Source organism: Phaseolus vulgaris, chromosome 7 (assembly GCF_051622355.1).
Source record: "Phaseolus vulgaris cultivar YP4 chromosome 7, ASM5162235v1, whole genome shotgun sequence".
Lineage (NCBI taxonomy): Eukaryota > Viridiplantae > Streptophyta > Magnoliopsida > Fabales > Fabaceae > Phaseolus > Phaseolus vulgaris.
Genome location: NC_143504.1, coordinates 44,589,965 through 44,615,061, shown reverse-complemented (window position 1 = coordinate 44,615,061; position 25,097 = coordinate 44,589,965). Strand labels below are relative to the sequence as shown.

At 43.2% G+C, this 25,097-nt stretch overlaps 1 protein-coding gene across 1 annotated transcript; it reads right to left on the bottom strand.

Annotated features, from left to right (window-relative positions):
- Window positions 1–9,193: 9,193 nt before the first annotated feature.
- On the bottom strand, window positions 9,194–15,503 carry LOC150025940 (uncharacterized). The gene is made up of 3 exons (XM_090304829.1): window positions 13,457–15,503; window positions 11,070–12,457; window positions 9,194–9,250 (listed from the first exon to the last, which is right to left on the bottom strand). Exons 1-3 carry the CDS (start codon window positions 15,501–15,503, stop codon window positions 9,194–9,196), a joined length of 3,492 nt encoding a protein of 1,163 aa, XP_090160955.1.
- Between the last annotated feature and the right edge of the window lie 9,594 nt (window positions 15,504–25,097).

Genomic DNA, 25,097 nt, shown 5'->3' with positions numbered 1-25,097 from the left:
CAATCCGAATAAGAGCGTCAATCTTTCCTTAGTTGTAACCCAAGACCATGATTTCCTTTGAGCCACAATAAAAACCTTCAAAAGATCTACTCTCCCATTCTTAAAGATACATTTATTCATATTCCATATTTCACCTACAATTGCTACCCAAATCCCCCAACATCTATTGACATATTTCTTCATACCTGCATGCTTAAGCAACATGAAATTCATTTGTGCATCAAAATGAAACACCGAGTAAAGATCAAGCCACTCAAAACAGAGACCCCAAATTTTCCAAGAAACCTTACACTCGAATAATAGATTGTTGAACAAGAGCTTTGATGTCTCCAAATCTGTGTGGATTGCTTGAAGACCTTGTTGTTGCTTATGTGTGTGGGTTATGGGTAGTTTGAATTTGTAAACCCACTCTAAGTTAGGATCCAAAATTGGTTTAAATCAAATCCTTTTAAAAAAGAGTGTTTTACAAAGAAGTGGAAAAATAACCAGTTGTTTAATCGTTTCAATTGGTTGTTTTACACTTAGTGTTTTTTGAACAGGTTTTGAAAAAACTTGAAATTGGTTGACTTTGTTGTCAACCCAATCCAATCGGTTGTTTCGACATTTCAACCGATTGTTTTTCAAAATCCTTAACATGATTTGTTAAGTTTGGTAAATCTGTTTTAATTGATTCAAAACTGATTTCGCTCGTTCATTAAATGTTTTTAACAACCTTTTGGAGTTTAAATAATTAGTTTTACGCTCCTGGTAGTCAGATATCATATTAAAATCTTTCAAATCAGTTTTCTCCAAGATTTACTTCAAGCTTTGGATTGTTTTGTCTAAGAGTGGAATAAGACTGCTTTGTAACTTTTGAATTCAATCTGTATCAGGCGTGATCAATCCTTTTTCTCTCTTGAATACTGTAATTATGTAAACGTGTTGTGTGCAGATCTAGAGGGTGTCATGTCATCTGTAGTGTGTTGTTTGCCAAAGGAGGTGTGTGTTCTTGAAGGGTTCAAGATCACCTTTTTTGTGTGTGGTTTGTAATCAAGGTTGTTGATTGCTTAGTGGTACACACAGTGGTTTCTGTGGATTGGATGTAGCTCTTGGTATAAGAGTAAACTAGTATAAACTTGTTGTGTGATTCTTTCTATCCTTAATCTCATTTAAATCTGTTTTGGCTTGTTTTTATTAACTACTGATAAAAACAACTGGTTGAATCGCATAAACAACCGGTTGAATTTATGGAAATATAATAAAATAGATTTGTTTCTTGGTTAACTTAATTCCTTTCTCTTTGATTCTTCATTGGCTTTCTCTATACCTTCAAAGTTTGCGAAAATCTTTTATAAACAATTCACCCTCCCTCTTGTTTAAGGCCTACAATTCTAACATAGATGATTTACCGTCTCCACTTCCTCACCACATAATGGGCAGAGATTACTTACCAGAACTAAGTCATGTCTCAAAATATTGTCCTTAGTAGCAACTATATTAGTTAGCACCCTCCAAGTTGTAACTTGCATTGAAGGGAGAGTCTTTAACTTCTGAAACTTTGCAAGAAAATCCCCAACACCACCTTGCTCAACCCCCTTTAAATGATTATAAGTTGCCTTCACCGTGTAAACTGTAGACATTGTATCTCTCCAAATCCACTTATTAGTCATGCTTTCACCCTCTTTCGCTAACCTCTTATTATCCAATAACTGTGAGAGTTGGTCAGCTTGACTAGATTCCCATACAAAGAGAGTCCTTCTCCATCCCAGCTTCCACGACCAATAATTGTCATTCCAAGCACCAACCTGTGATAAAGTGTGACCAACATCTAAAGAGACCGAAAACAACCTAGGAAACTTTTGCTTTAGGGATTCATTATCCACCCACTTATCCTCCCCTAACTTAATTTCTTTCGCATCTCCTACTACCCTCCTTGCTTTATCTTCGAAATCATTACCCCATTCCACTAAGTTCCAAACTTTCCTAAGGTCCCTCCACCATATCAATTCATTATTGATATAAGCCTAGGACCTTAAATTCCTCCAACCACCATACTTTGAAACTAAAATCTCCTTCCAAAAACCACACTCTTGAGACATAAGTCTCCAAATCTACATACCCAAAAAGAGCATAGTTAAACCTTCTTATGTATATAACCCCTAAACCTCATTTTTTTCCTTCGAATCACATACCTTATTCCACACCACCCAGGCAATTTTCCTTCCCTCTAAGCCCCAACTCTATAAAAAATTCTTTTGTATCCTTTCCACTTCCTTCAACACATTAACCGGCATACGAACACTAGTACAAAAAGATACATTAACGACGGTTAAAAAGGACATATAAAGACGGTTCCCAAACCGTTGTTATTACGAACGTCGTTATAAAGTAATCATTTTTAACGACAATTGCTGAACTGTCGTTGTAAACATGTTTATAACGATGGTTCATTTAATCGACTTTATAAGTGAATGCTAAATAATAATAAAAAATTAAAAAAAAAACTTTTAAAGACGGTTCCACATGGAAATGTCGTTGTATGTGTGACTTTTAAAGACGGTTCCACGTGGAAACGTCGTTATATGTGGGTTGATAAAAAAAAATATTTTGTTTTTTTAAAAAATCTGCATAAAATATCTAATTCCAGAAAATCAAAAACATTTAAAATTATATTTTAAATATGAAAAATACATACAACAAATTATAACATTCTACTAAAAGTTTTGCTAATATATGAAAAAGTATGTCATTCTAATGATTTATCTATTCTAAGGTGTTATACATGGTTACAAAATACTTTGACCATATTGTTCTCACATACTCTAATGCTTCCAAATCTAGCCAGTGTTGGTCGTTAAAAAACTGTGACATTTGAACTTTTTTTAATTAGTACATGAATAATAAACCCCAAATTTTAAAGTGTTTATTGTATTGAGGTATTACCAGATCCCAACCTTTATTAATTGTTGCTTGCACAATAGTCAACATCCACTGCATAATATAATAACCGCACTCATAACTTCCGGATTGCTTGTTGGACTGCATGTGAAAATAAATGTATTAAATAAATAAGTGAGACACATTAAATTGAGTGAACAAATATACTTTAAATACCTTAAGGTACATCCAAGTGAGTCTTTGTGCATTTTCACTTCTCCTCCCACTCAACATGTTATATCCAGAGTAAACACTAAAATAATAAGATTTCATGTTAGAATACATAACATTATATAATGTATAAGTAATAATAAATGTTAAATGAAATTGTCGTACCTATCTATAATGTGCTTAAAATAGGCAGGGGTTTTTTTTTATGCAAAGAGCAAAACCATGCAGCGGTATGATCTTGAACATATATGATCAATAGTTGCCAATGACACCTATATAACAAATCAATTAGTTTCTCTTATGTCAATAATTTAGTATGACTTATTTAATAAATAAGGACTTACTCATGGATGTACGAAGCAAAATAAATTTGTTTTCCTCCATTCTCTAAGGTAGTGGTGATGTATGTTTGTGTTTTTTGACTTCTTGTTTCCAATTAATTGAATGACCTGAGGGTCTAAAAACCCATATATATTGTGTTTCCCCTCATTGGAGCATAATCCACAAAGATACCTAAATTTCAATAAGTTAGTACTAATATATTTAATAAATCAAAAGTATAAAGATTGTAATATTTGAACTTACATCATCCATAATTGCAAAACTGTTTTGTTAATCTCTTGATCTCCAGATGCAAGGTCCAACAAATCAGACATGTAAAAGTACAACGGTACATCATTATGCCTTACAAAACCATTGGCATCCCATGGAACCTCTAAGACAGTTGTATCTAAAGTTGTAACAACTTCCACCAATGCTGCCACAGGATCATCAATGGAGAATATTTTCTTACTTCGCAGAGGCAGTTTTTGTTTGAGGTTCTTGCTACTCATCAACAAACAAACAAAATACTTAAATTAGTTAGAATGTAATATATCTGATATATAATCCTATTAGTATTAGTGCAAAGATATACCATAGAGTCTATAGGTCTGACGAGATGTCTAGGCCAGACAATGAAAGTAAGTAATGTCCCTGCTACAATTGTGACTTCTGATGTCGGCACATGAACTGCAACATCACCAAAAAGGACCTTCTCCACCGTGACCTTCATGAAATTAGAAGGAAGAGGCACATTGTGTAACATTGTGACCCCTTCATAACACTTACCCATGGCAACAAATCGGGTCAAAGAATTACACTCAACATATAACTCGCATTGGCTAGTTGAGCCAAAGTCATCTCCCAATAGATATCAATCGCCGAACAACTCCCTTTAGTGCTGACTTTCTTAATTGGAGGCGGAGGTGGTTCATCTTCTACCATAGTAGGTGGTTGACGTGAGAGTCCTAAACCCTCCCACCGCTTTTCAAACTTCTTTTCCATTCGCACATTAAACTCTTCCATTAAGCTTTCTCTAAGCTCTTGAGTTACCTCAACCTTTATTTGTTCATGTAATTGTAGTAAATACTCTTGGCTAAGTTGACTAGACGATTGTTCCTTGCTATGTGATGAAGGTCCAAAGTATGACCGAATCCCAACCCCATATCCAGCTACACGAACACGTCCAGGGTGGTCAGGTCGTCTGAGAGCAACATTAAAAATATCTTTACGACCACATGGATTAAAAGTCCCATGTGTTGATTGCTCAGCAAGAGAATCCTAAAACAAATGAAAAGAAATTGTCAAACTTCAACACATTGAATTTAAAATAACACATAGAAAACATATTTCTTACAATTCGTTCAACTGTTTGTTCTGTAGACTTAGAAATCCATGTCCTGATGGCCTTATACGGGCACCCTTCCACATCTCATGTCGGGGTGGTGGGGATGGATTGTACTAGTGGGAAGATAAACATGTAAAATAGCGGTAAGGAGGTAAGGACAAATTTTATAAGACACAACCTACTAGCTAGAGATAGGAATTTACCTTTCCAAATGCCTAATCTACTTTGTAACTTACCAAACATCCCTTCCCAAAAAGCACATCTTATGATTCCCTCCTACTGTCATACCCAATTAAGTAAAATGTGCCTTCATAATTTCACAATTAAGAAATCTGATTAGCGCTTACACCCATTCCACCAACCTTACTCTTGGAATAATTAACTTTAAGCCCATAAGCAAGTTCAAAACACTTCAAAATCGTTTTTAAAGTCATAACATTATGAATATAAGCTTTACAAAAAAAAAGAGTGTCATCCGTGTAACATATTCAGATTTATCCGCCTTACACCAACCTCAACGCACTCCAACAACTTCTTTTTTTCTGCCAGTCTAACCACCTCTGCCATATATGTTGTATTGAGTAAGTCCAATACTTCCAATACTCTACATCATTTGTCTTACATGGTCTTCAACTAGAGTTATTTATGAATTCTTTACTAATAAAAATATGTAAAATTATTGTTGGTATTGATAAAAAGAACTATACATAACTCTTCTTAAATATTAAATATGTTCAATAACTAGTCATATTAATCTTAAATATTGAAATTTTACTAAAATTATCAGTTATTTTTTTACATTACATGGATTAAGGATATCTTTATATCTAATTCATGATTAATAATATTTCATACTAATAATAATATTATTTGTAGATAATATTTATAGGTAATGATTCCTAAATAATATTTTTAGTAACAATTTTCCGTTTCAGTCTGTTCCTGCTAGGGAGATGGGACCTAGAGAACTGTTGAAGTCTTCTTCTCCTTCCTTCGGTCGGGCAGGTGGTTGAGTAATGAACTGGGATCCTTCTCTTCCTTCTGCTTATCTCTCGGCACTCGGGACTCGGTCGTCGGGTGAACACCGGATGGTGGGGGTACCTGCGAAGGCACTCCGACGCTCAAGTCAGTAAAGCGGGTGGTTAGCTCTCAGGTAGGTGAACAGTAATAATGACATACCTTACTCCTTGAAATGCGTGCTATTTATATTATTCTAGTGGGCCTACCTTGTTGGGCCCGTTTATCGAGGTGAATACCGCTTAGGGTTGCATTACCTAATTCTTGATGATGGATTAGCTTCACTGATCTCGGTTTGAGCGTTAGTTGTAATGGGGTTCGGTCATCGGCCAATTCCCATGGTAAGGGTCGGTCATCGGCCAAATACCTGTGGTCTTCGGCCGTCTAAGTTGAGTCGTCTAAGGTCTCGGCCACTCGGCCAAGTCTCCAAAGGTCTCGGTCTCTCGGCCTCCCGGCCAAGTCTTATAAGGTCTCGTCCTCTCGACCACTCGGCCAAGTCTTCTAAGGTCTCGACCTCTCGGCCAAGTCTTCTAAGGTCTCGACCTCTCGGTCAAGTTTTCTAAGGTCTCGGCCACTCGGCCAAGTCTCCAAAGGTCTCGGCCCACGGCCGGTCTACCAAGTCTTCAAAGGTCTTGGCCAGGTTCTCATGGTCTCGGTCAGGCTGACACGGCATCGGGCAGCCGGGTGGGTCCCGATCTCTCCCCGTACCGGTACACTTGCCCCCCAGGCTCAAGGGCAGACGCGTGAGTTATGTCCGATGAGTCTTCAATAATGGGACCCGACCGGTCTTCCTAGGGCGTGCGGTTGTTTCGTTTCTCGAGGTGTGACGTGACCTGGGCGGCGTGACATGACCCTTGGTGATGTGATATGATTGGCATTAATGAGGGGTTTTTTGGGCGGGAAGTATTGTGAACCGCTGGATCTAAGAGATCTAACGGTTGAGATTGATTCGACGCTTCGAATTCCGAGGCCCATGGGCCCTATAAATAGGGGTCTCCAACAGTGTCGAGACCTTGCATTTTCTGAGTGAGTTTGTTTGATAGCTGAGCCTTCCCTCGCCCACTGCTCTGAGAACTGAGTGACCGTTCGGTCTTTTTGCAAAGCTTCAACTCGTTTTTCAAAGGTTAGTGATGTCGATCGTGTCTCGGCCTACTTCCTCTTCGTCTGGCCATTCTTCTTCCACCCTTGGGTCGTCTCCTTCCTCTTCTTCCTCTTCATCTTCTACCGCCGGCCCTTTATCGGTTGGTGTGGTTGAGGCGCCTCCCATGGTAGAGGTGGTCAGGGGGGATGACCCGGTTAACGCTGTTGACCGGTCGGACTCTTCCCCCGCCGTCATCGTTGGTCGACCAGTCTTTCCTCCGGCCGGTGTCATTGACCGGCCGGAATCTATCCCGACGGCCGTCCCGCTAGTGGATCTTAGTTGGGTGGATCCTAAGGTTGCGGAGTTCTCGTCCACTTATGCTACCGAAAAGTCTGTGGCCAAGTTTTTGGCTAAGTATCCGGTTTTGAAAGCGGGCGAGGACTCTGACGGCTCTAGCGATCCAGACTACTTTAGGATCTTGCCTTGCGAGCCGGTCGAGCGGGTGTGTATGGATCGGGCTGGTACCGGTCCTCCTTTCTTTTACATGTACACCTGTTTCTTTTCTGATCTTCACGTGTCCCTTCCCTTCGATAGGTTCACGATGGGCGTCCTTCGGGCGCTCAACGTGGCACCCACCCAAGTGCACCCAAACACGTGGGCGTCCCTTCAAGCGTTTCGCTTGCTATGTGACGCCATGCGGCTTCGCCCCACCCCGTCTTCCTTTCTTTGTTATTATGGTTCCCACCCCGGCCGTCTCTCCTCTTGGCTTTCTTTGGCCGGGCGGCCGGGGCATGTATTGTTTGATCCTTTTGCGGTTTCGTATAAGCGGTTTAAGGAGAGGTTTGTCAAGGTCGTCATTCGGCCTGAAGCAACGGCCTTTTTCTTTGACCGAGTTGGTCGGTCTCGGTTCCCCCTATATTGGACCTCCAAGCCCAAAGATTTTAAGAGTTGGCCGAGGCCGATGGGGAGTGAGGAGGAGGTAGAAATTCTCTCCTTCTTCGACGCACTCCCAAGGAAGCTTCCCTGCCGATCGCTAATCGGTGCATATACCGAGACGGCGCGTTGGGCGGCCATTAGGGGTACGGGCTCGTCATTTGTTGTGTCGGTCGGTATATTTAGTTTCGCTGTTCTAACTTGTGTTTTTTGGTTTGCAGCTACGATGGTTAACGAGAAACCAGCCGGCGTAAGCGTCCTCGACGAGTACCGGAAGAGGGCGGCAGGCAGAAAGGGACGTCGAAGCATCGACGTTCTTCCTGCAAACGCTCCTGCCGCCCCTGCTACTGAGAGGGAACAGGCCGGCCCTTCCCACAAGTCCAAGAAAAGGGCGAGGGATGGTGGTAACATTGCCACCACCTACCGCTCACCCGGCTCTCTACCGACGCCGCCTCCTTCCCGCCGAGAGATAGTCGAGGTGGGCTCTCTCTCCCCTCGGCACGTGGAGCAGGCATCCGGTGCTTCAGCTGGTGGCCATCGACCGCCGATCTCGGCCCTAGATCTTCTAGGGGGTAGTCACAAGTTCACGCGTAGGGTTCGCGTGGCTCTCCCTGAGGGGACCCGGGAGTCGATCCGGTCGGTCGGCCCCATGGACCTGCTGAAGAGTGGGCTGGAGCTTATGTGCCGGTCCATTGTCCTTGTTGAGCAAGGGATCGAAGGTCACGGTCAACATGCCGAGGATGCCTCTCGGTTGGAGCAGGATCTGGCCGAGGCGCGCGAGAACTTGAAGCGGTCTTTGGCTGCCAATGAAGACCTCTCGGCCAGTGCCGCCCGGGAGGCTGCCAAGAGGGAGCTCGCTGAGAAAGATGCCGCCGAGGCGAGACGGCTTTTGGCCTTGGCCAAAGAGGAGGCTTCGAGGGCGGTAGCCGAAGCTGTCGAGGTGAAGAAGGTGGCTGAGGAGAAGCTTTCGTCCTCGGCCGCTGAATTGGCCGCCCTCCAAGCTGCCAAGGACCAAGTTGAGGCTGAACTCGACCGGAACTACGACGAGTCGGAGGAGCTGCTTAAGCAGTGCTTCGACCGAGCCGTGCGCCAAGCCCATTTTTTTTATGGGGGACCGCCGGCCACTGGTGAATTTAACATGGACTATGAAGTTCACCAGGGTCGGTTGATTCCAAGCGCCGAGGCGGGGGCTTTGGAGGCTCAGGCGGCTGGGACCACTGAGGGGGAGGCCGAGGTTGAGGAGGGAGATTGCGTGGAAGTTCAAGACTAGGCTTTACCCTTGGCCGGGGTGTGACCTGTTCTTGTTTTTAATTTCCTCCCAGGCCGGGGTGTGGCCTTTTTATTTTGCTTTTTGATGTATCGCCCGGTCTTTCTTGTTTATTAATGCATCGTCCAACTTTCTTTTATCAGTTTGGCATAAAAATTTTACTCAATCGGTCTCCCAAGAAGATGGGCGGTCGGCCCTTCAATTGCGAATGTAAAATTCAAATGAGTAAAATGTGGGCGATCGGCCATTAAATTGCGAATGTAGAATTCGAGCAACTGAAAATGTGGGCGATCGGCCATTTAATTGCGAATGTAAAATTCGAGCAACTGAAAATGTGGGCGATCGGCCATTTAATTGCGAATGTAAAATTCGAGCAACTGAAAATGTGGGCGACCGGCCATTTAATGGCGAATGAGGGCGATCGGCCATTGAATGCGAGCGAGTGATATGAGGGCGATCGGCAATATCTACGATCGTCGAAATTCGAGTAAGTATGATAAGGGCGTTCGGTCACTATATGCGAATGTTGCAGTCGGCAGGCCGGCACTTGCGATGTTACTCGAGCAAGTGGGCATTTGGCATGCCGGCAATTGCGATGTTAATGGAGTAGGTGGGCCTCCGGCAGGCTGGCACTTGCGATGTTAATCGGGCAAGCGGGCGTTCGGCCATTTAATTGCGAATGTAAAATTCGAGCATCTGAAAATGTGGGCGATCGGCCATTTACTTGCGAAAGAGGGCGTTCGGCCACTATATGCGAATGTTGCATTCGGTAGGTAGGCACTTGCGATGTTAATCGAGCAAGAGGGCGTTCGGTTGGCCGGCACTTGCGATGTTATTCGAGCAAGCGGGCGTCCGGTGGGCCGGCACTCGCGATGTTAATCGAGCGAGCGGGCGTCCGGTAGGCCAACACTTGCGATGTTAATCGAGCGAGTGGGCGTCCGGTGGGCCGGCACTCGCGATGTTAATCGAGCAAGTGGGCAGTCGGTGGGCCCGCACTCGCGATGTTAATCGAGCGAGCGGGCGTCCGGTTGGCCGGCACTTGCGATGTTATTCGAGCAAGCGGGCGTCCGGTGGGTCGGCACTCGCGATGTTAATTGAGCAAGCGGGCGTCCGGTGGGTCGGCACTCGCGATGTTAATTGAGCGAGCGGGCGCCCGGTTGGCCGACACTTGCGATGTTATTCGAGCAAGTGGGCAGTCGGTGGGCCGGCACTCGCGATGTTATTCGAGCGAGCGGGCGTCCGGTAGGCCAACACTTGCGATGTTAATCGAGCGAGTGGGCGTTCGGTGGGCCGGCACTCGCGATGTTAATCGGGCGAGCGGGCGTCCGGTGGGCCAACACTTGTGATGTTAATCGAGCAAGTGGGCAGTCGGTGGGCCGGCACTCGCGATGTTAATCGAGCGAGCGGGCGTTCGGTTGGCCGGCACTTGCGATGTTATTCGAGCAAGCGGGCGTTCGGCCAATACTTTCGGTAGGATATTTCCAACACTTTTGATGAAAACGCCTCGTTAAAACCTCCCTGGTTGGGTGAGGAAAGAGTGCGTGATTTTATTGATTTTAGCTGTAATAGAACTTGAGGTGCGTGGCATTCCACGTCCTCGGTACAATTTTTCCTGACAGCCATTCTAAATGATAAGCCCCTCCCTGCGCAACTTCTCGAACTCGGAAGGGTCCCTCCCAGTTGGATGAGAATTTCCCTTCATTTTTTCTTGCGTCGCTGCGCATTCTCCAGACAAGATCGCCCTTCTGGAAACCTCTCGGCCGGACTTTGGTGTTGTACCGTCTGGACGCCCGGGCTTTGCAGGCAGCCTCCCAAATCTTGCTTTTGTCACGAAGCTCACTTACCAAGTCAAGGTTGACCGCTAGACTTTCCTCGTTTAGGGTGAGATCGAACATCTGCCGTCGTATGGTGGGCTCGGCCACCTCTACCGGGATCATGGCCTCGGTTCCGTATGTCAGGCTGTAGGGCGTTTCTTGTGTGGTAGTTTGGGGAGTGCACCTGTACGCCCAAAGTACCTCGATCAACTCCTCGGTCCATCGGCCCTTTGCTTTGCCCAGACGCTTCTTCAGCTCGTTGAGTATGACCTTGTTGGCGGCCTCGGCCCTCCCATTGGTTTGTGGGTGTTCCACCGAGGCTGTGACGGACTTGATGCCCAGGTCGTCATAGAAGGATTGTAGGCCTCGGTCGATGAACTGTCGGCCATTGTCAGTTACTATTGTGTGTGGGACGCCGAATCGACAAACTATGCTCCTCCATACGAAGTTTTGTACATTCTTCGCCGAGATGGAGGCGAGGGGCTCGGCCTCGATCCATTTGGTGAAGTAGTCGACTTCCACCAGGAGGAATTTGGTCTGCCCCTTCCCTGGGGAGAATGGCCCGATAATGTCCATCCCCCACATGGCGAACGGCCATGGGGAGATGATGCTATGCAGTTCTTCCGGCCTGGTGTGGTGGAGGGGGCCGAACTCTTGGCACTTGGCACATTTCTTCACATATTCGGCACAGTCGCCTTGAATGGTCGGCCAGTAGTAGCCGGCCCTCAAAACTTTGGCGGCCATCGTCCTCGTCCCGGCGTGATTCCCGCAGATTCCTTCATGGATCTCGGCCAGGATGTACTCGGCCCTTTTGTTGGTGATGCATTTTAGCAGGGGGGTCGAGTAGCCTCTCCGATACAAATCTTCGTTAATCATGGTGTACCGGGCGCATTGCTGCTTCATCGCCTTCTCTTGGCCGGCCTTGCATGTGCCGACCGTTAGATATTGGATGACGGGTGTCATCCAGTTTTCGGCGTCGGCCTCTTCTTCTTCGATAGCCAGACACTCGGCCTCGGCCTCCGTCACACTAGGGTGTCTCAGCCATATTTGTATGACTGACCTCTGGTGGCTCTTCTTTTTGGTGATCGAGAGCTTGGACAGGATGTCGGCCCTTTTGTTGTCCTCCCTCGGTATGTGTTGCAAGGGCGCTTTGTTGAAGCGGGCGATACTGTTTTTGGCCGCATGGTAGTACCGCTGCAGCAAAGGCTCTTTAACCTCGAAATCTCCGTTGACTTGGCCGACCATCACCTGGGAGTCGCTTTTGCATGTAACCTCGCGCGCTCCCATGTCGTAAGCTAGGTTCAGCCCGGCTAGCAAGGCCTCGTACTCGGCCTGATTGTTGGTCGCCCGAAATCCGAACTGGAGGGCTTGCTCCAGGAGGAGGTCGCCCGGCCCTTCCAGGACGACTCCCGCTCCACAGGCTGTTTTATTTGATGAGCCGTCCACGTAGAGAGTCCAACCGTCCGAGAGGGTGGGCAGTGGTGTCAGCTCGGCCGAGAAGTCGGCCAAGCATTGAGACTTGATGGCGCCCCTCGGCTCATAACGTATGTCGAACTCGGAGAGTTCGACCGACCATCCTATCATCCTCCCTGCAAGGTCCGGTTTAGATAAAATTTTGAAAATAGGGTAGTCGGTTCTTACAGTTATGGAGTGATTTTGGAAGTAGGGGCGCATCCGTCTTGCCGTGAGGACGAGTGCGAGAGCCATTTTCTCAATCATCTGATATCGGGTCTCGGCCGAATGGAGGGTTCGGCTGACAAAGTATATGGGTCGCTCCTCGCCCTCGGCTTCCTGCACCAGGGCAGCGCTGACTGCTTCTTCCGAGACTGCTAGATATACGAGGATTGGGACGTCGGGTCTCGGCTTCTGGATGACGGCCGGAGATGTGAGGAACTCTTTGAATTTTTTGAAGATTTCCTCGCATTGGTCGTCCCAGACGAATTTTTTGCCTTTACGGAGCAACTGAACGATCGGCCTCGTCCTCTCGGCCAAGCGGGGGACAAATCGAGAGAGGGCGGTCAGCCGCCCAAGGAGTTGTTGCACCTCCTTCACGGTGTTCGGGCTTCTCATGCTGAGTATGGCCTGGCATTTGTCGGGGTTGGCCTCTATCCCTCGGTGGGTGAGCATGAAGCCTAGGAACTTTCCTCCCTCCACCCCGAAAGTACATTTTTCGGGGTTGAGTTTCATGTTGACCCCCCTTAGGGCCTTGAAGACCTCGTCCAGATCCTTCAGATGTTGCTCGAACGAGTCCGACTTCACGACTATGTCGTCCACATAGACTTCTACCGCCCGGCCTATTAGACCCTTGAAAATTTTGTCCATGAGGCGCTGGTAGGTTGCCCCGACGTTCTTGAGGCCGAACGGCATGACCTCGTAGTAGTAGTTGACATCGGCCGTCATGAAGGCCGTCTTCTCCTTGTCCCGCGGGTGCATGCTTATCTGGTTATAGCCAGAGTAAGCGTCCAGGAAGCTCATAATTTTGTGGCCGGCCGCCCCATCCACCAGTCGGTCAATGTTTGGGAGGGGGTAGGTATCCTTCGGGCATGCGCTGTTGATGTTTCTGTAGTCGACGCACATCCTCCAGTTACCGTTAGGCTTGGTAACCATGACAACGTTGGCCAGCCATGTCGTGTATCGGGCCTCCCTTATGAATCCGGCCGACAGGAGCTTGCCGGCCTCCTCCTTCGCTGCGAGTCGTTTTTCGTCGCCCAAGTCCCTCTTCTTTTGGGAGATCGGACGGGCTTCCTTAAATATGGACAGCCGATGGGTGATGACATCCGGACTTACTCCCGGCTTGTCGGCCGGCGTCCATGCGAACATGTCGACATTCTTTTTTAGCGCGGCGTGCATGACCTCAGCCTCGGCCGCCGCCAAGGCTGTCCCTACAGCCGTGCTGTGCTCTTCGTCGAGGAGGGGGACTCTCGTCAGCTCCTCTCTTGCCTCTAGCCTGTCCTTGGTTGCCCGGGGATCAAGGTCTACTAGTGCCACGGTTGGCTGGGTCTCCCGGGGCCGGTCCTTCCTGGGGGAGCGGTCCTTTCGGGAGGACTTTCTCGCCCGAAGGGGAGAGGTGTCTGCCCTTAGAGGCTCCACCCGGAGGCTCTCGGCGTAGCATTCCCGTGCTTCTTTCTGGTCCACGTGGACCGTGAGAATGTCTCCTGTCTTCGAAGGGAATTTCATTGCGAGATGAGGGGTTGATACTATGGCCATCAGCCGGTTGATGGATGGCCGGCCGAGGAGGATGTTGTAGGAGGTGTTGGCGTCGATGACCAGGTACCGAATTTTGATGGTCCTGGTGTTCTTCCCCTCTCCGAAGGTGGTGTACAAGTCGATATACCCCTTCGTACCCACCCTTTCGCCCGAGAATCCTACCACGTGGTCGTCGTATGGCATCATCTCGGCCTCGGTCATTCTCATGGCCTTGAAAGTTTTCCAGTAGAGGATATCTACCGAACTTCCTTGGTCCACGAGGGTCTTCCTTATGGTGAATCGATCTATGTCGACCGCTATCACCATCGGGTCGTCTTGCTGGCGGTAGTCCACGCCTTTAAAGTCTTCGTCCGTGAACGTGATGGGTGGCATCCTTGGTCGGAACGCCACGGCGTTTACCTGGTGTACCGCCCGGAGGTGCTTCTTCCGGGCGTTGTTTGTGCTTCCTCCCCCGGCGAAACCGCCGACTATGGTGTTGATAACCTCTCGGTTACCTCTCCTATCGCCCTCCCTTGGGGGATCGTCCCTTCGAGGGGGGTCGGCCCTTGCGGGTTGCCGGTCGCCTCTGTTGTTTTGGTTTTCTCGGCCGCGCTGAGGTGACCTCGTCCGCCTGGGAGGATCCGCCCGGCCTGGTGGGTCTCGGCCATTCCTGACGAACCGGCGGAGATGCCCAGCTTGGATAAGTTCCTCTATCTTGTCCTTAAGTGCTTGACACTCGTCGGTTGAGTGTCCGGTGTTCTGGTGGTACCGACACTGCTTCCTCCGGTCGGCGTTATTTGGGCTGGCCACCTTCCTTGGGGGAGGGATCAGCTCGGCGTTAAGGGCTTCGTCCAGAATCCTTCCCCGCTCGGCCGTTAGGGGTGTATACCTCGAGAAACGGATCGGTCGGTCTCGGTTTTCCCGGCGCCGGTCCGTTCTCTGTACCGGCCGAGCCTGTCGGTCTTTTTCTTCCTTCCTCTCTCCACCGGCCTCGGCACGGGCCTTGTTGCGGAACTCTCTTAGCTCCTCCAGCTGCATGTACTTAGCGGCTCTCTTTCTCAGCTCGTCCAGGCTGTCGGCCGGCTGCATGCATAGGTTGTCGGCAAAGGGCCCCGGGCGCAGGGCCGTCAGCATGTGGTGCATGGCGACATCCGGACTCAGATTTCGGATGCTCATTGCCACTTTGCTGAACCTATCTACGAAGGTCCTCAGCGACTCTCCTTTCTCCTGGCGGATGCCTACCAGGGCGATTGAGGTCAGGTGGTGCGGCCGGCTGGTCGCAAACTGTGTTTCGAACTTTGCGATGAGCGTGGCAAAGCTATCTATGGAGTTGGGTGAGAGCTTGGTGAACCAGCTAAGGGCTGCACCCTTCAAGGATGTGGGGAACACCCGGCACAAGACAGCGTCGTCCGAGGTGTAGAGACTCATATGGGTGGTGTAGGCGTCCATATGCTCGTCCGGGTCGGTCGACCCGTCGTATCGGTCTCGGTTGAAACCCTTCCACTTCTCAGGAAGTGGGACTTCGATGATGTTGTTTGTAAAGGGGTGACGGCGGTTCGGGTCGGCCGTCAGGGTCGTCCGGGTGGACCTGATTAGGCACGACTCGTCGCCCATTTCAGTCTCGTGGGGAGGGGGTCGGCCTCTCGTCCCCTCGGCCACATCCGGGTTGGGGGGAGAGGTGTAGGACTTGCCAACCACGTTCGTCGGTATGACAGAGGGTCCTCCCTCCCCCAGCTTCTTTCTCATATCTTCGTTCTCCCTGCGGAGAACTTGCAGCTCTTGTTCATTTTTCTGAGCGGCCTCCTCGGCCTTTCTTCGCATCTCGGCCATCTCCCTCTGGAGAGACAGCAGCAGCATTGTTTGGTCGGCTTCAGTCATTCTTTCCATGCTTCTTGTTGAAACCATCTACTTTTTTCCTTCAGCTAGTTTCCCTCGGCCCCACGGTGGGCGCCAATTGTTCCTGCTAGGGAGATGGGACCTAGAGAACTGTTGAAGTCTTCTTCTCCTTCCTTCGGTCGGGCAGGTGGTTGAGTAATGAACTGGGATCCTTCTCTTCCTTCTGCTTATCTCTCGGCACTCGGGACTCGGTCGTCGGGTGAACACCGGATGGTGGGGGTACCTGCGAAGGCACTCCGACGCTCAAGTCAGTAAAGCGGGTGGTTAGCTCTCAGGTAGGTGAACAGTAATAATGACATACCTTACTCCTTGAAATGCGTGCTATTTATATTATTCTAGTGGGCCTACCTTGTTGGGCCCGTTTATCGAGGTGAATACCGCTTAGGGTTGCATTACCTAATTCTTGATGATGGATTAGCTTCACTGATCTCGGTTTGAGCGTTAGTTGTAATGGGGTTCGGTCATCGGCCAATTCCCATGGTAAGGGTCGGTCATCGGCCAAATACCTGTGGTCTTCGGCCGTCTAAGTTGAGTCGTCTAAGGTCTCGGCCACTCGGCCAAGTCTCCAAAGGTCTCGGTCTCTCGGCCTCCCGGCCAAGTCTTATAAGGTCTCGTCCTCTCGACCACTCGGCCAAGTCTTCTAAGGTCTCGACCTCTCGGCCAAGTCTTCTAAGGTCTCGACCTCTCGGTCAAGTTTTTTAAGGTCTCGGCCACTCGGCCAAGTCTCCAAAGGTCTCGGCCCACGGCCGGTCTACCAAGTCTTCAAAGGTCTTGGCCAGGTTCTCATGGTCTCGGTCAGGCTGACACGGCATCGGGCAGCCGGGTGGGTCCCGATCTCTCCCCGTACCGGTACAACTACTAATAATTTAAATTCTAAATTTGGTAGAAAAACCTTGGTTATGAATTAGATATCAATTTAGAAACCATTTAAAAATAATAGAAATTAATTTAAAAATTAAAATATTTTTTAGTCTCATTTTGTTATTATAACAACTAATTATTTTTTGTCTCTAAATTTAATTTTTATTTTACAATTTTCTTGTAGTGAATAATATAAATTATCTAATATAGACTAGGTGAAATAACACGTATGTCATTATAATTTAACATATATATATATATATATATATATATTGTTGGGAGAAACGGGTAATTTCCCCACTAAAACAGAACCCTAACAGAGCTACCCGACAAATAATATTGAATAAACAGAGCGGAATAATAAAAGAGATAAAGAAGAAAAAACACACCAGAAAATTGTTAACTGAGTTCGGCCAATTTAGCCTAATCTTCGAGCACAGCAAAAACAACTCACTTTTATTATTATGGGAGAAGATATTACAAATTGGGATATATAATAACAGTGAAGGAGGAGAGTTTAATTTATAACCCTCAAACCTCCTTCCCAAACAATGAATCCACCGATGTGGGACTTGGGATTAAGCCAAAATCAACAAATCTCCACCTTGGCTTAATTTCAAGTCCCACCTAATACAAATCTTCTCAAAACATAACAAAAACAAACTTTGCAGTGCTTCAAATTTGCGCCTCCGGGCACCAACTTCAAATGTGCAAGATATTAACCAAGTCTGAATAATGTTCAAACTTGGCCCTTGTAACCACCTTGGTGAGCATATCTGCAGGATTCTCCGTAGTGTGAATCTTCTGGAGAACAATCTCCTCTTCTTCGAGAATCTCACGCACAAAGTGATAACGAACATCAATGTGCTTCGTCCGTGCATGAAAGACTTGATTCTTTGCTAAATGAATAACACTCTGACTGTCAGAATATAACTCAAGTTGTTTCTGACCAACTCCCAAGTCTTTAAGCAACCCATGAAGCCAAATTGCTTCCTTCACAGCCTCTGTAATCGCCATATACTCTGCCTCTGTCGTAGACAAAGCCACCGTAGACTGCAAGGTAGACTTCCAACTAACTGGCGTTTTTGCTAAAGTGAACAAATAGCCAGTTGTAGATCGTCGCTTATCCAAATCACCTGCATAATCAGAATCACAATATCCAACTATGCATTGACCAAGTGATTCATCTTGCTCAAATGTCAATCCAACATCTAAGGTATTTTGGAGGTACCGTAGAATCCATCTCACAGCTTGCCAATGACCCTTGCCCGGATCATGCATGTACCTGCTAACAACACTCACAGCCTGTGAAATATCTGGTCTCGTACACACCAATGCATACATCAAGCTTCCAACTGCATTTGCATATGGGACTTTCGCCTTGTATTCTCGTTCTTCATCAGTCGTCGGAGATAAACGACTACTCAATTTCAAATGAGGAGCAAGTGGGGTACTTACAGGTTTTGTATCTTCGTGTATACCAAAACGTTGTAGTACCTTCTGCAAATACTTCTTCTGTGACAGCCAAAGTTTTCCCCTCTCTCTATCCCTGTTTATCTCCATGTCGAGAATCTTCTTAGCTTCCCCCAAATCCTTTATCTCGAACTCTTTACTCAACTTAGCCTTTACCTTGTCAATCTCAACTTGGCTCTTTGCTGCAATCAACATATCATCAACATATAAGAGTAAGTAAATGTAGGAACCATCTTCAAGTCTGCGCAAATACACACAGTGATCATATTTGCTTCTCTTGTACTTCTGATCCTTCATGAACTTATCAAATCGTTTGTACCATTGTCTCGGAGATTGTTTCAGTCCGTACAACGATTTGCTAAGTTTACAAACCCAATCTTCTTGACCAACAACCTTGTATCCTTCTGGTTGAGTCATATAGATTTCCTCCTTCAAATCACCGTGTGGAACGCGGTCTTTACATCAAGTTGAGCAAGCTCCAAATTCAACTGTGCTACCAAGGCCAACAAAATTCGAATGGAGGAATGTTTAACAACTGAAGAAAATACCTCATTATAATCAATTCCCTCCCTCTGAGCAAAGCCTTTAGCAACCAACCTTGTAGCGAACATCTTCTTTATTAGGAAATCCTTCTTCTTACCTTTTGGTAATTGTGCCAGCTTCCACGTCTTGTTCTTCTTCAAAGACAGCATCTCCTCTTCCATCGCACCTGCCCAATTACCACTCTCTGAACTGAGAATGGTTTCTGGGTAAGTGGATGGAATATCATCAACAACTGTAAGTGCACAGGCAACCATATCCATGAAACGAGCAGGCTTCTGAATATCTCGTCTCTGTCTTCTAACTACAATTGGCGTTGATTGCTGTTGAGATTCTTGGGTAAGAACCTCTTCCTCATCTGACTCTTCTTCTGCCATAGGATAGTCACTTGTAGTATTTCGTGTTGGGATCACCACTGTCTGCTCAAACTCCACCTGCTTCCGGGCACATTCCACCTGTTGCGGAGTACTGTCAGCTCCTTCTGGATTTACCTTCTTTAACATGGCAAATTCATCAAAGGTAACATCTCTCCAGCATGTCCCAACCTCATATGCCACAACTTCGTTGCCTCGGCATCCTTCTTAGTGCTAGAAGTTGTTGTCGCTACTGTCCCCACCACTGTACTACCTTGATAGTAATACAAATTGTTCTTCCTCACGCCTTTCAACATCACCGGTGCTCCTGAAGTTGCTTTAAGAATTCCATCTCGCATTGTCACAACTGGGCCTTTAGATTCTAAAGCCCCCAATGAGATGAGATTCTTCTTCAACTTTGGCACGTACCGTACATCCCGCAAAATTCTGGTGGATCCATCATGATTCCGCAGCTTGATTGAACTTATCACAGCTGTCTTACATGGATTATCATTACCCATGTAAACAACCCCACCATCGAGTTCTTGAAATTCAAAGAACCATTCCCGAATGGGACACATATGATAGGTACAACCTGAATCCAATATCCACTCATCTGGATACGATGATGCTGAAAGCGAGACAATTAAAGAGATATCTGATTCCACATCATTTTTGCATTCTGCAACATTTGCATCTTGCGGGGCCTTCCCTTTCTTCTGCAGTTTTGGACAGTCTTTCTTCCAGTGTCCTTTCTCATGACAGAAAGCACACTCATCTTTGGCAACGGCTCGACCTTTAGACTTAGACCTCCCTTTTCTGCCCTTTGTTTGGCTTTGCTGACGACCTCTTGCCACCAATGCTTATTCTGATGTCGTTGATTTGGTTTTCATCTTATCCCGTGAAGAAGCGTAGTCTCCAAATGTTCAAATTCATCAGGAAGAGAAGATAACAACATCAAAGCCAAATCCTCATCCTCAAACTTCACATCTAAATTCAACAGGTCTGCTACTAATTGATTAAACATAATGATGTGTGCATTCATAGTAGTACCTTGTTGGTAGTCAAATCGAAACAACCTTTTCTTCATCAGGAGCTTGTTCTGACCACTCTTCTTTAGAAACTTGTCCTCCAATGCCTTCCACAGTTTGTGTGCAGAAGTCTCTTTTTTTACAGCATACTTCTGCTCTCTGGACACGCAGGATCGAATAGTTCCGCATGCCAACCGGTTGATGATGCTTCAGTCTTTCTCCTCTACCTCTTCTGGTTTCTCTCCTTCAATAGCAATATCAAGACCCTGTTGAAAAAGAGAGTCCAAGACCTCTCCTTGCCACATACCTAAATGTCCAGTGCCATCAAATATTTCCACCGCCAATTTCAAAGTGGACACCGGGAACCTCGACCATGATGACGAGGAGCCCGACACTCTGGATACATCCTTTGCTTCTTCTTCTTATTTGCCATTACAAACTCAAAATATAGTATTCAATATTACAAATAATTTCAAACAATCTAAGGGCGAACCTTCGGCTCTTGATACCACTTGTTGGAAAAAACGGGTAACTTCCCCACTAAAACAGAACCCTAACAGAGCTACCCAACAAATAATATTGAATAAACAGAGTGGGAATAATAAAAAAGATAAAGAGGAAAAAACACACCAGAAAATTGTTAACGGAGTTTGACCAATTTAGCCTAATCTCCGAGCCCAGCAAAAACAACTCACTTTTATTATTATGGGAGAAGATATTACAAATTGGAATATATAACCGTAAAGGATGAAAGTTTAATTTATAACCCTGAAACCTCTTTCCTAAACCATGAACCCACCGATGTGAAATTTGACATTAAGCCAAAATCAATATATATATATATATATATATATTGTGTTAAACTTAACTCCGAGACGTGAAGTGTCTTTTATTTTAGTTTTGCCAAACTCACAGTAGAGCAGTGAAGGTACCCTAAGAAAATTAGAGCGTATTCTATCTTTTCCAAAGAAGATTCTGAAACATAGGTGTGGTCGTTTTCTCCCTCTGGGTTTAATGCTGAATTGGAGATTCTCATAATGCAGTTAATAATGGTGCCCTACTTGGCCGGCATAATCTTCTTTCTCTCACTGTGAATTCCACCCAATGTTGCACCACCATATTTCCATCGAAAAATCTTTTATCTCTTTTGTCCCTTTGCCAAATTTCAACTTGCACGCGAGGAATTGGGGAACATCTTCAACTTGCCCAACCTTAATTAACATTCGTTGTGATAACAACGTAAAGGTTCCAAGTCCCATTTACAATTATTTGGCCTTTGAATCATACGAAACCATATCCTTCTTCTCACACTCATGTTAGATGAAGTTAAGAGCGATGCATGAAATGAAAAGTGGTGTATAGGGTGATTATGTTTCCTAAGGGCTGTCACGAATCCTAAAAGTTTGCTGCAAAAATATTTGGACAAAGATAAGGGTTGGGAAAGTTGTTTGGAGAGAAGTGTTTGGCATGTAGTATATAGTGTAGCAGCAGCTAAGGGAAGAGAAGAAGACAAAAGTGTTTTTACTTTTAGATCCACTTACCATATGTTTGCAACCCATGTTTATCTGTTCAGTATATCCCATATTCCATTGGAAAGGGTACCCATCAATTCAATACAAATAGAACTGAAAAACATTAAAATTATAGTTAATTAAATATCTACATAAACTAGGTTTTTTTTTTTTTACCTTAGAAAACATGTTGGTCGTAGTGGGTGGCATTTACGTCATGGTGCTTTCAACGTAGAGATTACACGTAGCCTAATAATATGATACCTCTACGCACCCTATCCCTGTCCCTGCCATCCCTCTATTCTATCCTCATCAATTACTGCTGTGTGTACATCATCATCATCATTCATAATTGTTCCTGTTTCTTTGCATGCAAATATGCAGACTACGACCATCTCTTTATTGCATGGAAAATGCCCTCCTTCCGTTTCATAACATCAACATTTTGTTTCCATCTGATGCATAAACCAGGATAGGATAAATTCAATTTGTTACTCTTTTATATTCTTTCACATTTTTAACATACTTTTTAGACAATAGAATAAAGATGTACTGTTCGATCCAACACTTATAAATGAATTAAGACCCATCTAATTGAATCAAATAAAAAACCATACTTATAGTTCATAGGATAGAAATAATCACAAGAGATTAAAGAGAAAAAGATAACTTATGTGTGTTTGTTTCTAGACGTGAAAAAAATTCAAGAACAAAGCAAGGAGAAGCAAAAAAAAAAAATGCTAATTTCAAGAATTTGAAACTTAAAAAAATCACAAAAAGACAAAGTTTGTTGTAATATAAACTTTCCGCTCATATAAGAATATAAGAAGAGAATTGCACGGAAAATACTATTCAGTTCACAAAGATAATTAATTATTTTATTTTAATAATTATATTTATTATGATAAAATAAGTAAATTAAAGTAAAAAATATTAAAATAATATATTAAACAAATTATATTATTCTATAACAGTTTTAAATTTTTTTTATAATTTTTTTCAAATATATTAATATAAAAAAATTATTAACTATATCAATCAAATCATCTACAATCTTTCTATTCAAATCTCCTCTCTTCCCCTTATGCTACCTTTGGATTGAGGGGTGCACTCTTCACGCGGACAGACGTGAGAATGCATCACACGTTTTGTTTGTTTCAAGGAATGGATAAGGGGAAGGTATGCGAAAAGGAGAAGTTAAATGTTTTATGGTTCCTTTCATGTATGAAGAGAAAGTGCAATGAGAAAAGAGAAAACCACATAGACTTTTAAGCATTTACATTTTTATCCTTATTATGAATATAAAATACATTTAAATATTTAAATTCTATAAGTATAAATAATAGAATTGAATAATATATTATAATAATCTAAATTTTGATTTATTAATGAAAATAAAAAATCCATTTAAATAATTAAATTCTAAAAATATAAATAATAGAATTCAATTTTAATAGAAAATAATTTATTACTTAATTTTATTTGATTTTATTCCAAGTAAACTGTAAATATCCAAAAAATATTTAATATATTCATAATAAAAATAAAAAATATTAAATATATTTTTAATAAAAAATACTTATATACCTTAAAATATAAATATATTTATAAGAAAAAGTATTATTAATATTAATAATATAATTATTAAAATAATAATAATATTTCAGATTAATTTATAAAATAATAATTTTAAGATTTTTAATAGTGTCTCATCGATTATGCATGAAAAAACACATAGGACTTAATCGATTATGTCCAAAAAATAGTTGATTAAGCATACAACATAATCGATTAACCTCTATTTTTAGGAGGATAATCATATGTACTGTTTATTAAAATAGACATAATCGATTATGCTATTCAGATATTCAACATAATCGATTAAGTTCTTTTTTAAGGGAAGACATAATCGATTAGACTCCTAAAAATAGTGGGTAATCGATTATGTTATTTTTTTTAGTCAAGGCATAATCGGTTATGTTCAATTTGTTTTCTTCAAATTTTTCAATTTTTGTTTTTTATGATTTTTCCTTTAATTTTTTAGTTTTTGTTTGTTCTAATTTAATATTCTGTTAGTATTTATTTTTCAAAATATTAAAAAAAATTCTTATTAATCAGAATTAATAAAATACATTATTTAAAATTATAGGCTAATATTTTAGTAATTTTATTATATATTATAGTAATTTAGATTTTGATTTATTAATAAGAATATAAAATCCATTTAAATATTTAAATTCTAAAAAGTATAAATAATAGAATTCAATTGTATATTTTATTTATTTGAATTCTATATTATTTTATTATTTTATTTATAGTTAAAATTTTAAATTATTTTAATTAAATAAAATGTGTATAAAAGTAATTATCATTTATTTTTATTTTTTATATATACAAGGGTAAATTTGTAATCTTACAATTTACACAATTCAAAATAATTCAAAATATCCTTACAACCATTAAATCACTCACATGTTTCAATAAACTTTGTTCACACATCCACTCTAACATACCCCAATCCAAACATCCTCAACTTTCTTCACACTTTCTTCTCAAATCTTCACACTTCCACTCCTCCACACCCTCAACTTTCCACTCCCCAATTCAAACAAAGTTTTAGGCTTTGTTTCGATTAGGGAGTGAAAATGAAAAAGTGGATTTGAGATGATTTGAAGAGAAAGTGTAAATAAAGTTAGGGTGTTTGGATTAAGGTAAATAGAGTGGAAAGTGTAACGAAGTTTATAAAAAAAATTGTGAGTGATGTGATGGGTGTGATTGAAATTGTATTTTTTTAATTGATAAAAATGTAATTTTACACATTTGCCCTTAGATTTAAAAATTGATAAAAAAAATTAATTTGATTTATTATTTGTGAATTATAATTATTTTTTAATTAAAAATATTTTTTCGGCAATTGAAACATTATTTTCGATACCGTGTTCGAGCTAACTTCAGAAAAATATAAATTATATAAATTTTTTTGATCATATTTATGATTGTCATAAATTTTATTTAGAATAAAGTAAAATAAAGTTGTAATTGTGAGTTATTTATTTTTCAATTATAGTTGTATGCAATTAAAAGATTATTTCCGGTACTGGAACAATTATTTCTAATAATTTGTTTGAGTTATAATTCAATAAAGGAATTTTTTTAAAGAAATAAATATTAATGCGTACTAATGCAGTATTTTAGTTTATTAAAACAAAATTCATTGATAATTTTTGTGTATAATAATAATAATAATGTTTCGAAAAAACATATGAATGATACATTGAAATATGTATCATTCAAAAGAGTCATGGAAGTCTTTAATTTGTTTAGGGATTCGTGTCATAAATAATATTATAAATTCGAAAAGAAAAATACATGCATAAT